This window comes from Rhinoraja longicauda, chromosome 13 (assembly GCF_053455715.1).
Source record: "Rhinoraja longicauda isolate Sanriku21f chromosome 13, sRhiLon1.1, whole genome shotgun sequence".
NCBI classification, from domain to species: Eukaryota; Metazoa; Chordata; class Chondrichthyes; order Rajiformes; family Arhynchobatidae; genus Rhinoraja; species Rhinoraja longicauda.
Window position 1 is genome coordinate 31513052 of NC_135965.1, and position 16112 is coordinate 31529163.

Here is a 16112-nt window from a genome sequence, read left to right on the forward strand (position 1 = left end):
ATCCCAGGGATCAATCTGGTGAACCTTCTCTGTACTCCCTCTAAGGCTAGAATGTCTTTCCTCAGATTAGGAGACCAAAACTGTACACAATACGCCAGGTGCGGTCTCACCAAGGCCCTGTACAACTGCAGCAGAACCTCCCTGCGCCTATACTCAAATCCTCTTGCTATGAATGCTAACATACCATTCGCACGGTCAACAAACAGTGCCAGGCACAGTCAACAAGCAGTGCCGGGCACGATGAATATACAGTGTTGGACACAGTCAACAAGCAATGCCGGGCACGGTCAATGTACATTGTTGGGCACGGTGAATATACAGTGTTGGACACAGTCAACAAGCAGTGCCGGGCACGGTGAATATACAGTGTTGGACACAGTCAACAAGCAATGCCGGGCATGGTCAACGTACAGTGTTGGGCACGGTCAATATACAGTGTTGGGCACGGTCAATATACAGTGTTGGCCCAGTCAATATACAGTGTTGGGCACGTTCAACAATCAATGTTGTGGACGGACAAAGATGGGTACTCTGTACATATTCAGTAGCAGTTTCTGAAAGGATTTAATGCAAGGTATAGAGATCATTCAGTAGCAGATACAGCATGCATGCAGTGCCAACTATGGAACACTAAATGCTCAATACAATGCAATTACAAAAACAGTGAACATGCATGGCAGTCCCGCCCTGTTGAATGGTAATGGCAACCTGAATGGAACTGACAACATTTGCGGCTGCATCCGAGTGCCCACACACGTACACACACACACACCACATGTACATACACACAAACATAAGCACGCGCACACGCACACGCATGCACGCACACACAGCATACATCTAGACATAAATGCAAAAATAAGCACGCAATTGACAGGAAGTTGGAACTGGTGAAATGCACCATGAATTCCGACTGTTTGGTCTTGACAGTCTTGGGTCAACCATAGACCATGGCAACAGTGAGCATCTGCAATACCGTTTCCATGCATGTATTTGAACCGATGTAGATTTTGCCAGGACCTTATTCAAAAAATGAAATTGTTGCAGAATAAGTAAAATCGCCATTCACTGCAGTGCGACTGGGTAACAGCTCAAGGGGTTCACTGTACACAAGAGGGCAAGCCTCTCTGCAAATCTCATTGTTAACCATTGCATCCCTGATACTCTCGCAGTGACCGCACCAACCATTCTAATGTATTTAACAACATGAACCTGCAGTGAGTGGAGGCTCTCTGTCCCTACCTTTCCCACTTCAAGTCCCTCAGCCTGACCGAGAATATGCTATAAACGGACTGCCTGGTTCAGTCGGCAGTTACAGAAGTCCTGAACTTGCTAAATCCCTGCCAACACTGTGTTCCACTGGATTCCACGTGATTTACAGCAGCAAAGGACAAACCACTGAATCTCCCAGTATTTAAACTGGGGCTCCATTCACAAAACCTGTGCTGGGTTAAACCTGTCATTGGACCTGGATGCCCACTTATTTGAATGGAGACTTTTTCAGTAGTGCAAAAGATTTTTTTCAGTAGTGCGGTGATGGTGGCGCAGCGGTAGAGTTGCTGCCTTACAGCGAATGCAGCGCCGGAGACCCGGGTTCGATCCTGACTACGGGTGCTGTCTGTACGGAGTTTGTAAATTCTCCCTGTGACCTGCGTGGGTTTTCTCCGGGATCTCCGGTTTCCTCCCACACTCCAAAGACGTACAGGTTTGTAGGTTAATTGGCTTGGTATATGGGTTAAAAAAAAATTGTCCTTAGTGGGTGAAGGATTGTGTTAATGTGCGGGGATCGCTGGTTGGCACGGACCCGGTGTGCTGAAAGGGCCTGTTTCCGTGCGGTATTTCTAAACTAAAGGCAAGAATTAAGAAAGTTAGGTTTCATTTAATTATTTTGTTTGTGCGGTAACATTTTCAGTTATCCTTGTGATTGTTTAATTTTTTTAATATTGTTAATTTTTTCATATTTTATTTGATTTTTAATGCTTCTCAAGGTCATGCAGGTTCAGAAAAATTGAAAGCAAAAATTGACAGCTATGGCAAACAGCAAAGCTGGGAAAGGGGCACTGGCAAAGGTCACAGGTTTTCTCAGTAGTGTTGGAAGCAAGGCTTGGCTGCCCAGTGATAGTGTACAAGCAAGGCTCCACACCCTTGGTGTTTAAGTTATCTTTCATTGGATTCAACCGTCTGGATATATGAATCAGGTAAAAGTGAGCAGCACAGTGGCGCAGTGGTAGAGTTGCTGCCATACAGAGACCCAGGGACGATCCTGACTATGGCTGCTGTCTGTACAGATTTTGTACATTCTCCCTGTGACTGCGTGGGTTTTCTCTGGATTCTCCGGTTTCCTGCCACGCTCCAAAGAAGTACAGGTTTGCAGGTTAAATGGCTTTTGTAAATTGTAAATTGTCCCTCGTGTGTTGGATAGTGCAGTGTATGGGGTGATTGCTGGTTGGCACGGACTCAGTGGGTCGAAGAACCCATTTCCACGCAGTATCTCTAAAGTCTGAAGTATAATCAAAAACCTGTCAGTCTCTGCTTTAAATACACCCAATGACATCGCCTCCACAGTCGTCTGTGGCAATGAATTCCTCCTTTCCAAAGGTGCAGTCAAGACCCAATTCAACAAACAGTGGACAGACCACACTCACAAATCTGCCTGGTTAAAAGAGGAAGACCCTGAGGAAGTCTCAGTATTCTTTACAACACAGGGTACAAGTCACCACTCATGTGGAAGGGCCTTCATTACCTTGCCATCCTCCATTCCTTGCTGAAAGTTGCTCAGCTGCCTGCGGCCCTCGTTAATTGACTGGTAGTAGTCACCTCTGCTCTGCTGTTTCACGATGCTTTTTGATCTGCAAATCGATTCTTGCCTTTGCACAGAAACAGGAGGCTCCTTCAGTGGGAACTGGAAATGAAGCAGAAACCAGCGTCGAACGTTAATCGCTCAGAAACATAATGCAAAGTCTAGAATTTAGAACTTAGACTGGAAAGCACCAAATGTATTGCACCATTTCAGAAAAAAAGTGAGAGAGAGAATGGAAGTGCGCGCAGGCATCCTGACATTAATACTGCATCAAATAGAGGTCATAGCCTCAGAATTAAAGGGCATTCTTTTGAGAAGGAGATGAGGAGGAATTTCATTAGTCAGAGGGTGGTGAATCTGTGGAATTCTTTGTCACAGAAGGCTGTGGAGGCCAAGTCAGTGGATATATTTAAGACAGAGATAGATAGATTCTTGATTAGTATGGGTGCCAGAAGTTATGGGGAGAAGGCAGGAGAATGGGGTTAGGAGAAAGAGAAAAATCAGCCATGATTGAATGGTGGAGTAGACTTGAAGGGCCGAATGGCCTAATTCTGCTCCTATCGCTTATGATCTTATGATCAAATCTTATAGTCTATTGTAAGGAGCCCTGTAACAAAGCATTTGGAGAAATCGTAAAATGCCTGGGAAAGGCAAGCTGTTTTTCCCAATAGCATTTAGAGGTTTCAGCTAGCAAGCAATAAGGAAGGGTAGTCAGTGATATAGTACATTTAAACTGGAAAAGCCTTGAGAGTTGAAGGAAGAGCAGTTATTACCTGAAATTGGATTTCATATGATGCAGGCAATTTCTATGCACAGTGAAGCAGCTGGTTGAGGTGTTGCCTCACAGCGCCAGAGACCAGGGTTCGATCCTGACCTCAGATGCTGTCTGTGCAGAGTTTGTACATTCTCACTGTGACTGGTTTCCACCCACATCCAAAAGGCAAGCGAATTTGGAGTTTAATTGGCCTCGGTGAAATTGCCCCTGGTATGTAGGGAGTTGTTGAGAAAGTGGGGTAATATAGAACTAATATGAATGAGTGGGGTAATATAGAACTAATATGAATGAGTGGGTAATATAGAACTAATATGAGTGAGTGGTCAGTGGTTGGGGAGGACTTTATACGTTGGTGGGACCTGTTTCCATACTGTATCTCTAAAACTAAAAACTCAATCTAAAGTTTTTAACACCTAGTTGGAATAAATGGGCAATTTGTGTGTTGCAAGCCTTGGACTATTGGAGCTTCATAAAGATCCATGTTTGGGGTCTCAGACATTTACAAACTATTTCACGTAATTAGATGAGGGGACTGTCCACAATAGATACAAATGTGCTGCAATGGATCATCTGGTCAGTGCTCAAGTCAGATTTCATCACTCTAAATAGGTGTGAATACTTGGAGTCCGCTATCTCGGAAAATTGCGGGCATTATATAATATTACGAACCAAATTGATACATACTGAAGGAAATAAGAAGTATTGGATTGATCAGGAAGGAAGAATGTAGGATCAGCCTTGGTTGGCCAATGTAAATTGTCCCGAGCGTACAGTGTAAGTGATAGAATCTGGAGGGCATTGATGAGCATGGTGGATGAATAAAGTGCAGGATTAGTGCAGATTAGTATGACTGAGTGCATAATGCAGCAAATGTCATTAAGATGGAAAGAGTGCAAAGAAGATTTATGAGGATGGTGCCAGAGCTTTAGGGGCTGAACTATACGGAGAGGTTGGGCAAGCTAGGACTTTATTGACTGGAGTGCAGGTGGCTGAGGGGTGAGGGGTGATCTTATAGAACTGTACAAAATCATGAGGGCAATAGGTAAGGTGAATGCACAGGGTGGACACAAAATGCTGGAGTAACTCAGCGGGACAGGCAGCATCTCTGGAGAGAAGGAATGGGTGATGTTTCGGGTCGAGACCCTTCTTCAGACCGCAGAATGCACACTGTCTTTTACCCAGAGTAGGGGAATCAAAAACAAGAGGACATATGTTTAAGGTGAGAGGAGCAAGATTTAATATGAACCTAAGGGGCAACCTTTGCCCTCAGAGGGTCATGGGTACCTCCCGGGGGAGGTAGTTGAGGCAGATACTTTCATTTCATTTCATTTCATTTTATTTTATTTCGAACATGTTAAAAGACATCAATTAAAAAACAAAATAAACAAAAAAACAGAAGAAATACAAGGAATTTCATCCATTACTTAACATGTGCGAAAAGGAGTAGGAAGAAGTGTGAACTTATTTAATCCTACCCCCATTCCCTAATCAATATTTATCGTATCAGATATTAATACAAAAATACTCATACACCCTTATATGTTCATATAGATATACTTATTTAAATAATGATGTGTTATAATATGTAGACCCCTGGTGACTGTTAATCCCCTCCTCACTGAACCTAGAAAAAATCATGTGTTTATATTTGTTTTTAAACTGGATGATGTTTGAACATTGTTTTAATTCCGCATTCATTCTGTTCCATAGCTTTACTCCACTGATTGATATAGAAAATCTTTTCATTGTTGTTCGAGTATTGCGAATCTTGAAATTTAATGTTCCCCTTAAATTATATCCCCCCTCTCTTTCATAAAACATTTCCTGTAAGTTACTTGGTAGCAAATTGTTTCTCACTTTGTACATGAATTGAGCTGTTTGATATTCCACAATGTCATAAAATTTGATTATTTTAGACTTTATAAATAATGAGTTGGTGTGTTCACAAAAACCGACATTATGAATTATTCTAATGGCTCTTTTTTGCAGTATGAATAGTGGTTGTAGTGAACTTATATATGTACTTCCCCACACCTCTATACAGTAACTTAAATAAGGTGAGACTAGTGAACAGAACAGAATGCGAAGTGATTTGTTATCTAGGAAATGTTTTGCTTTGGCCAGAACTGAAATGCTTCTAGATACTTTACTGTGGATATGTTTAATGTGAGATTTCCAGCAAATTTTTTCATCTATTATCACCCCAAGGAATTTAGTTTCATTTACTCTTTCTATGTTAACACCCTCTATCTGTACCTGTGCTTGATTGTTTATTTTACTGTTCCCAAATATCATCATTTTTGTTTTGCTCAAGTTTAGTGATAATTTGTTAATGTCAAACCATTTTTTAATTTTGCTAAATACTATAACAGCATTTAAAAGACACTTGGTACATGGATAAAATAGATTAGATGGGTATGGGCCAAACGCGGGAAAATGGGATTAGTTTCGGGGGGCATCTTGATTGGCATGGAGTTGTTGGGCCGAAGAGCCTGTTTATGTGTTGTATGATGCTATGACTAACTCTGTTAATCTGCCACACTGTAGAACTGAATGATACCCAAACAGCAGATTTTCTGAACGATTGCACATTTTTTTATTAATAGTCTAAAACACTTCTGTTTTAAAACAATGTTACATGGTAACATTTAAATGAACCTATTAAGGTCAAAGGGTGCATGAGGAACAGTTATAGAGTTATAGAGTCATAGAGTCATACAGCATAGAAACAGGCCCATTGGCCCAACTTGCCCACACCAACCAACATGCCCCATCTACACTAGTCCTACTGCCTGCGTTTGGCCCATATCCCTCGAAATGTCCTATCCATGTACCTGTCTAAATGTTTCTTAATCATTGCGATAGTGCCTGCCTCGAATACGTCCTCCAGCAGCTCGTCCCATGTACCCACATCCTTTGTGTAAGAAAGTTACTCCTCAGGTTCCTACTAAATCTTTCCCCCCCTCACCTTAAACCTATATCCCCTGGTTCTCAATTCCCCTACTCTGTGTGTTTACCAAGGACGGACCAAGTGAAAGGGTTTGTGTGATCCATGGCCAAAATGCCTGCTTCCAGCCCTGGTGAGCAGGGAGCACAAGGTGAGTGAAAAGTACAAATATCACCTGGTGAGCCAGACGTTGAACCATCAGGATTTCCAAATGGTTGGAGAGTGGATTATTGGAGTTTTAGTGACATCAGTGCTGAGTTAGTGGGCCAAAGGGCCTGTACAGCTCTATGACTCAATTGTCCTATGACTCAATCCAGCATCTTAACCTCTAGTGGCAAAACACTGTCAAGTGAATCTTCACCACCAGAACCGATGCTTGATAAAGAATCCATAAATAGCCAACGGATATTGTTACAGAAACATTTTTCAAAGGTTACATCATTTTGTCAGTACTTAAGAATGGAATTAGCACAACTGACTGCCTGATTACAGAAATTAAAAATCTTTCCATACACAAAGTTCATTCTCACTTGCTCTTTGCCCTCTGTACAATGTCATTAAGTCAAAGACAATTCATCCATGTTTTTTTTCATTCTTCACCAAGTACTGACCATTCACCCATTCCACAATTGCACGGTCCTTCCCTATTACACAAAGTTCCCCAGTAATGCGACGCTCACCATATACAGTGCTCCTCAGCTCACCCTTTACATTACATTCTTTAACATCTGTAAGTCACACTGTGCTAACCCACTTCATGCTGATGTTCAGCCATGTGCAAATTGCCCCTCACAGATGCTTCCTAGTTACATGCTTGGTCTTATATGCCTCTCCTCAGTTACATGGCACTCTGCTTACAGCACCCGCTTCACCGTTTCAGAGTGCCTGCCTGTTAACAACATCCTCAGTTATTCAGCAGTTGCTCAGCACGCCACAGTTACATTCCATCAACCCACTCAATGCTTACCCGTTACCAAGTGCCTGCTCAATGTGCTGGTCAATCACACAAGCAGCACTCAGTCCTTATGGATGGATTAATCTTCTCAACCAACAATCACATCCAGCTTGTGCCTCCCTTAATTGTAACACAATTTCAGGAAAGGTCAGAGGGTTCGCATTGTTTGGTATTTGACATTACCTGAAACTGAAGTGATACTGCTCACCATCCCAATTCTAAAACCGTTGGCTGACCAGCTTATATTCACTGCCTGTGCAGAGTTTACTGTTGAACTGTCTGATGGAGTCAGGGTCACTCAGCTCACTGATTTAGTATGTATTACAGACCAACTGAAAGCTGAATCTTGCCTAAATAACAACAGACATCCCTTCCTCTGTTCTTGGATTGACATTCTCTCTGCTACAGTTGCCGGTTAGATTCCCATATCAATTGTGTCTTGAAATGGCCTGAGTTATAAAGACTATAGCACCGGATTATGGAGCTGTAATTAGCAGCCACTCAATTATTTAGTGGTGGGATCGGGTGCCTAATTAACTCGTCAGTCAAGAGCCAGCCCAGAGCGAGATATTGATGCTATTGTGGCGGGCTACAGTCTCCCTACTCTGCATCACTGCTCTCCTCTTCTCTTGTGTCACTGAGACAAAGAAAGGGTTTTAAAATATATGAGATTGTTTCCTACTTAAGTGATGCTCCTGTTTTCCTGCATGCAGAGCTGAGGCAACGAAATGAGCACACAGCAACACTGAAGGGACCAGAACTGTTTCTCAGCAATAGATATCCTTGCAATAGCTTTGTTCAACAATGTGCTAGCCAGTCAGATTAATCTATGCCCTTGCTGATTTTTAATGCTCTATCGAGATGGTGTTTTACAGAGTTTTAATACTTCATTAGGCATCATTGAACTTTGCCAAAAACGATGCTAAAGTTTTGGAAAATAGCTTTCAACTCCCAAAGTGTAAGAAAATAACTGCAGATGCAGAGTCTGAAGAAGGGTCTCAACCCGAAACGTCACCCATTCCTTCTGCCTGACCTGCTGAGTTACTCTAGCATTTTGTGAATAAATATCTTCAACTCCCAAAGTAATTCATTAAAAAAAATGTAATTTTCCTCTCATCGCTAGTTCTCCAAGACCTCTGTATTTCTCCTTGGACCATTTTAAATGTGTTTAAATGCATTTTAAACAAAGATAACGGACATATCTTTAGCTGCCTGGGACTAAGGGTCTGACACCCACCTTTATCTCTACTTTCCCCCCTAAAGCAACTTTATCTCTACTTTCCCCCCTAAAACCCACCCTGTTGACTAGATTCTCGAGTCTGAAGAAGGGTCTCGACCCGAAACGTCACCCATTCCTTCTCTCCCGAGATGCTGCCTGACCCGCTGAGTTACTCCAGCATTTTGTGTCCACCTTTGATTTAAACCAGCATCTGCAGTATTTTTTCCTACCGTTGACTAGATTGTTGGAAAGCTGCCTTTGAGGGACAGATTTACCACTCCAATACCAGTACTAATGCCAGAGCTTACCCAGATATCCTTGTGGAACTCCAGGTTTCTAGCATGTGCTGGCTGTGGCATCTTCTGCCTGTCCCTCACCTGCTGTATCATGGACCGTTCATGGGATCTCATAGGGCATCATGAACATCTGCAAGCCTCCCTCCTCTCAGGCAGGACAACTGATCAATGGATCTGTGCCAGTTCAAACCTGGTGCAAGGATGGCAGTCCCCGCTAAAATAAGCAGGAGACATCAGCTCCGTGGAGAAGAATCAGGAGTCAAACATTCACTGATCACACCAACTCCTTTACCTTAACTCAGAACTTGATGCTGGCCACAGTAATGAACAACTAAACCTTTTCATAGATTGCCCTTTATGACCTTATACTCAATCATCTCTTTACTCTATAAATGGCATTCAACCTCCACACAAAGTATTCCATTCGTGTTTATCAGACCACATCCATGCACGCACAAAGAGATTTGGTCAAGAAGAAGGTCTGTGTGTGCATTGAGTGACCAGGTCAATGAAACTCCACCGGGTTACACACTGGTGCATTCTAGTCACTAATTCCCACCCGACCCAAAGTGAGACATAGCAACTCCTTTCAGGCAGAACGCTTGGAATGGAATAAGTTCAATCAACTCCTTCATTCTCTTATCTTACAACGTCCCAGTGTGTTGGGCAGTGGTTAAAAGGATCAGACACAGCAACCGACTGTGATTGTAGCGGTTTCTGTGGCCACTATGTCTGAGCTCAGAAACCTGATCGGTATTCTATGTTTAATGAGGAATGTGATCCCCTTGTTACATCCTGTTCCGTTGTGTAGTTATTTAGTAAATACAGAGCTTCATGGGGCACAACAATGATGGATGATCATCATGAAAACTATGGTACTCTTCTTCACTCATTATCATGCACATCCATGCCTGAAAACAAGTGCAGAAGAAGTCCTTTCAAGCCTATTTTGTCCACAGACCCCAAGAGGTGGTTCTGCCATAGAATCTCCTTGACTCACTCAATCTTCTGGCAAATCCATAAAGTCCCAGGAAACTCTTCCCTAACTCAAGAAGGTAATTAGGTGAAAAATTATGGCATCACTTCACTTGCATCTAAACACTAAACTTACAACAGATTTGCCTCTAATGGTAATATATATATATATATATATATCTATCTATATACTACTAAAACTCAGATCTTGTAGCGTTGTTTGTATATATATTCCACTGATGTCGGCTGAAGGCAATTCCGGCAAAACGGTGAACCGTAGCGCCACGATTTTTGTACCGCCTTAATCAGCATGCGGTTCGCTGCTGGAAAATGATATTTTTATTTAATTCGGACGCATATTTTTTAAGTTACAGAGGTCTAAAAGTGCTGCCCCCCCTCATTTATCGAAGTTTTGACAGAAGGGGGGCGCTGCGGTCCGGCAGTGCTCAGTACGCATGCGCGGAATCTCCTCACTCTGTACTCAGCACGCATGCGCGGCATCTCCTCACTCGCACCAAAACAATGGACGCCGTTAGCGGCGCCAGCCCGCGATCACCGGCTCACCTCTCCTCTCTCCCCTTGCTTCTCTCCTCTCTCCCACACCCGGAAAAACATCTCCCCGCTATCCCCCCCCCCCCCGGACCTTTGAATGATGAGATCTCCCGAAGCCCACCCCCCACCGGGCCTTTAACTGATGCTAAGAGTGTGTCTGGGGGAGAGAGAATGGGGGGTGTGGGGACGGGCCCAACGGGCCCGCATAGAACGGGCACACTTGTTCTAGTATAATACTAAAACTCAGAGCTGCGGTGCAGATTTAGTTTTCAGCTTGTGACGGCTACATTGTTTCGAAAAGTTTCCAGAAAAGCACTGATTGTTTTGTTATTGCAAGTCAAGTCAAGTCAAGTCAAGTCAATTATATTTGTATAACACATTTAAAAACAACCCATGTTGACCAAAGTGCTGCACATCTGATTAGGAAAAAAAAAAAAAAAGAAAGCTATAGTGGTCACTTGACATACACAGATCAGGAGGACGGGCCCAACGGGCACACTTGGAGAGTAAGAGTGGGGCTGGGGGAGGAGAGAATGGGGGGTGTGGGGACGGGCCCAACGGGCCCGCTTTGCTAGTATATATATAGAAGGTAGACACAAAATGCTGGAGTAACTCAATGGGTTAGGCAGCATCTCAGGAGAGAAGGAATGGGTGACATTTCGGGTCGAGACCCTTCTTCAGTCTGAACAAGGGTCTTGACCCGAAACGTCACCCATTCCTTCACTCCTGAGATGCTTCCTGACCCGCTGAGTTACTCCAGCATTTTGTGTCTACCTTCAATTTGAACCAGCATCTGCAGTTATTTTCCTACATATATATATATATATATAGATATTTATATAGATATATACCCACTCTCAGATATTCAAATACAAACTCGTTATTAAGGCCCCACTCACCTCTTTCTTTCCAACGTGATCTTTAATGAATCAATTCAAACAATTTCACACCACCCATCTGCATCCTGACAAGTGCAGTTGAAAGAAATAGATATATTGAACTGAATGGCCCTGAAACTGAAACCTCATGATCTCACATCAGCAGAATGTGTAACTCCTGGGATGTGGTGTGACTGAGTCAGGCAATATTTAGCTTAGCAGCATGTTCCTACAATAGTTCATTCACAACAATAAAATTGTAATTCGAGCAGTTCTTCCTTTAATACATTTTGCTCTGATTGCAGGCACTGATCTTAATGATAGGGATTGGAGCCCAGTCCACCCTTAAAACGGCTGCAATATTGGACACAAAGTGTTGGAGTAACTCTGCAGGTCAGGCAGTATCTCTGGAGAACGTGGATGAAGGGTCTGAAGAATGGTTCTTATTCAAAATGTCACCTATCCATGTTTTCTCGCCATGCTGCCTGACCCGTTGAGTTACTCCAGCAGTTTGTGTCATTTTTTGTAAATCAGCATCTGCTGTTAATTATTTCTACAGCCATACGTTTTTATTGTAGGTCATTGTGATGGCAGATTTTTGCACTGACTAATTATTTCCTCCTCGGCCTTGTGCTATCCACCATCATAGGTGGTGGCATATCATCAACAATTGCCTCAAAAACTCCGAGATCATCACTCCCGTGGGAAGCAAGGGCAATAGATACCCCATTGTTCTTGTGCCAGTAACTAGTTTCTGACTCTAACACGTTTCGTAATTTATTTTTACTCACTTTGTTTTCAAATATTTACTCAGTTTCTTTTCAAAATATATTTTTTAACACAGCGTTTTCTGTGAATAGTGTCTCACTTGCACAAGGAGTTGAAAACCACGTTCACTCATAGTCTGACTTATTGCATCAACTGACCCAGCATATTGGGTGAGAATTGCCTCTTGCTTTCCTATCGCCAGACAGGGTGAAAATACCAGATCTCCTACCAGTATGGTAAGTACGGCTGTATTGATAACACTGCTGATTTAACCCATTTCTGCTAATAATGCTGGCCCCATTTTACCATTATGCCACACCAACCTTCACTGGATTACTTTCACTTCCTTCACCATTCCCAGATTAGTGAAATCCCCATTGAGTTACATGAACTGTGGGTCATTAAGCATTCATGATGGGTTCCCAAAAGACCGTTGTCATCAGCTGGAAATTCTCTTTTGGATACAATGCAGATATTGCTTCAAGAGTGGAGGAGGTAAGAGCTACATTATAAAAAATAAAATAACTCAAAATAACCTCAAGAGTCCAGCACTCAAGACCTCAGTGAGTAAGTATTTGTGGGGATGGAAAGGGATGGAGAAAAATGAAAGGTGAGGATGTTACAATGTTTTAAACTGATTTAATGGGTTGTATACTCTTCCCACTATTTCTTCACATCTCATTTTGGCATCCTGAACACAAAGACCCAGGCTGCTTTCATAGTGAATTATCAATGGAGAGCTACACTATCGGAGGTCCATGTTAAATAAAAAGCCGAGTCTTGGTCAACCCTTTCAAAATGATATAAAGCATTGGTATTGGTTTATATTTGTCGTGTGTACCAAGATGCAGCAAAACGCTTTGTTTGCGTATTATCGAGATGCACCAACTATACACCAGTACAATCACGTTATATACAAGTACAACAGGTAGTGCAAAGAGAAAAATACCAGAGTGCACAATATCGTGTTTCAGCATTATAGCATTACAATTACAAAGAAAATGTCCAAGGTCCGCAATGAGTTAGGTTGGAAAATTGGGACTACACCCCGGTTTATGGAAGGACTGTCCAGTAGTCAGTTAACAGCAGAGAAGCTGTTCCTGCATCTGGTGGTATGTGCTTTCAAGCTTTTGTATCTTCTGTCCAACGGGAGACGGGAGAAGAGGGAATGACTGGGTGAAAAAGGTTCTTTCCAAAGGCAACATGAAATGCAGATGGAATCGAGGGTGGGGAGACAGGTCTGTGTGATTTACTGGGCCACATCCACAACTTGCTGCAAGGAACCGTGCACTCTGAATCACAGTAGAAATGTTTCCACCGATTTTCTGGCCCATGTCGATCGACATGATTGATATATGTTACTGGTCTCACTACACAACCATTTGTAGGGGTTGCCAGGTGTAAATTGGGTGCTGCAATTCCCATATTGTTCCAGTGCCTGTCTACAAAATGTAGTTTTGTAAATTGTGAAAGGAAATATCGAACTGTGTGCCTGTTTTACTTCATTATGTGGCTGTTTCCTCTCAATCAAAACGCGAGAGGAGGTTTCTTCCACACTCCAAGGAATCACAATTAAATGTTGTCCAATGTGTCTGTACAAATGGTGGGAATGGAACAGAATCAGAGGGAGTATATGGGTTTCATTTTCATTTCATGAGTTCACAAGTTATAGGACTAGAATTAAGCCATTTGGCCCACCGAGTCCGCTCCGCCATGGCTGATCTCTGCCTCCTTACTCCATTTTCCTGCCTTCTCCCCATAACCCTTGACACCCATTCTAATCAAAAATGTGTCTATCTCTGCCTTAAAAATGTCCACTGACTTGGCCTCCACAGCCCAGCCCTCTGTGGCAATGGGTTCCACATGCAGGGAAGGGACAGCCAGCAGTGACTGGACATCGGGGATGGGGAGTTGGTCGGAAGCGAATAAATCAAAGGGCTTTGGGCTAGGGAGGCGAGGTGGTGACATGCCAGCTGATCACACTGTGCTTTTTTTTAAATCATGAAACAGTGGAGAATAACCCAGCATGCAATGACAGATCAGGATCACTAAGTAAATGTGTAGCATTCGACTTAAATCTATTTCAACTTGCTTTAGTGTGTTGATTGACAGCTCGTTTTGAGTTTAAACAACAGGTGTTTAAACCTTGTCTTTCCACAGGTTATTTTGGGGATAGTATTTCTCATTAAAATTCAATGATCTTTCTTAAACCACCTGAGAGAGAAATGCTCAACAACAAAAAGCCATGTAAAATTCAGCTCTCTGGTCCTTGGCTCAGTTTATGTTACAACTTTGTAAAGCAGATGAAACTGTTTGTTGATTTCTACCTCCCTAGGAAGCTGGTTAACTCTATAGCTACTGGCTGTTATTAGTCCTGTTTGCATATCCATCAACTGGCTAGTATAAGGCTACAGCTCAGTTACACAAGGTATTGTGACACCACAACTGGAATACTGAATATAGCACTGGCCTTATGTACAGGAGGATCAGAGGTTTGTAGACGTAGACTAAATCATGGAATGGCTGAGCTGTCTTATGAGAAAAGGCTTGCCTTATGGAGGCTAGGCTTGCATCCATTGGTGTTTTGAAGAGTAAGATGTTTGCTCCTGTAAGATTTTTTGGACTCGGGAGTCACTGTTAAGAAATAAGGAGTTGGTAACAGAGTGATGAGGATTTTTTTTCTCTTCAAGATTCATCAATCTGAGGCACTGGTAGACTGGTAATTAGCAGAGGGGTGAAAGGTAAATGCAGATAGACTGAGATGTGGATAAGACACTGAGATTCAGTGTCACGGAGCATGGAAACAGGCCCTTCGGCCCAACTTGCCGATGCTAACCAAGATATTCAGTCTACGTTCGTCCCACCTATCTACATTTGGCCCATATCCCTCTAAACCTTTCCTATCCATGCATCTGTCATAACCTTACTAAATAATGAGCAGACATGAGGGGCAGAGTGCTCGTGCTCCTTATTCATGTACACATATAAAAATATTTGTTTTGTTATAAGCCATAACCACATTGCATTTGAAGTCGTTAACAAAGATATCTATTTATATAGGTCATTAATACTTATAAAGTCCCAATGCATTCAAGCAAAAACTAACACAAAGCCACTTAAGGAGATATTTTGGCAAATGACCAATTGTTTGTTCAAAGAGGTAGATTCTAACCAATGGCAAAAATGGATAGAGAAGATAACCCTGACAATAGGGGGCGGCATGGTGGCGCAGCGGTAGAGTTGCTGCCTTACGGCACTTGCAGCGCCGGAGACCCGGGTTCGATCCCGACTACAGGTGCTGTCTGTACGAATTTTATACATTCTCCCCGTGACCGTGTGGGTTATATAGGATAGTGTTAATGTGTGGGGATCACTGGTCGGCGAGGACTCGGTGGGCCAAAGGGCCTGTTTCCGAGCTGTATCTCTAAACTAAACTAAGCTAAACTGACATTTCATTTGCATGCACTGCAGCACATTGCAGAAGGAAGATACAATGGTCCCAACCCAAAACCACCATGTTCTCCAGAGATGCTACCTGACCCACTGTATTACTCCAGTGCTTTGTGTGTGTTTTTCTTTTTGTAAACTAGCCTCTACAGTTCCTCCTTTCTTAATTTCTGTAGGACTCAGATGAAACCATGCGCCGAGTAAATGTAGAATTCAGGAATAAATGAAAGAGCTTGATGGGATTTGAATGCATGTCACTGGATCAGTGGTCCAGAACGCTGGTTACTGTTCCACTGACTTTACCACCACTGCTATCATATTACCAGATGCACTTGGTTGATTTTCCAGTGGGAGGAGAGATGGGGTCATGTTTGATGATCTCAGTCAGATGAGCTCTGAAGAAGGGTCTCGAACCGAAACATCACCCATTCCTTCTCTCCTGAGATGCTGCCTGACCTGCTGAGTTACTCCAGCATTTTGTAAATAAATACCTTCGATTT

General features: G+C 42.8%; 1 protein-coding gene across 1 annotated transcript in view; it reads right to left on the reverse strand.

Annotated features, from left to right (window-relative positions):
* Window positions 1-16112, reverse strand: part of LOC144599214 (espin-like protein) — a 43801-nt gene that overhangs the window by 6610 nt on the left and 21079 nt on the right. The window contains exon 6 of the mRNA XM_078409972.1: window positions 2744-2902. Coding sequence (XP_078266098.1) covers window positions 2744-2902 — 159 coding nt within the window. The remainder of the gene's footprint in view (window positions 1-2743; window positions 2903-16112) is intronic.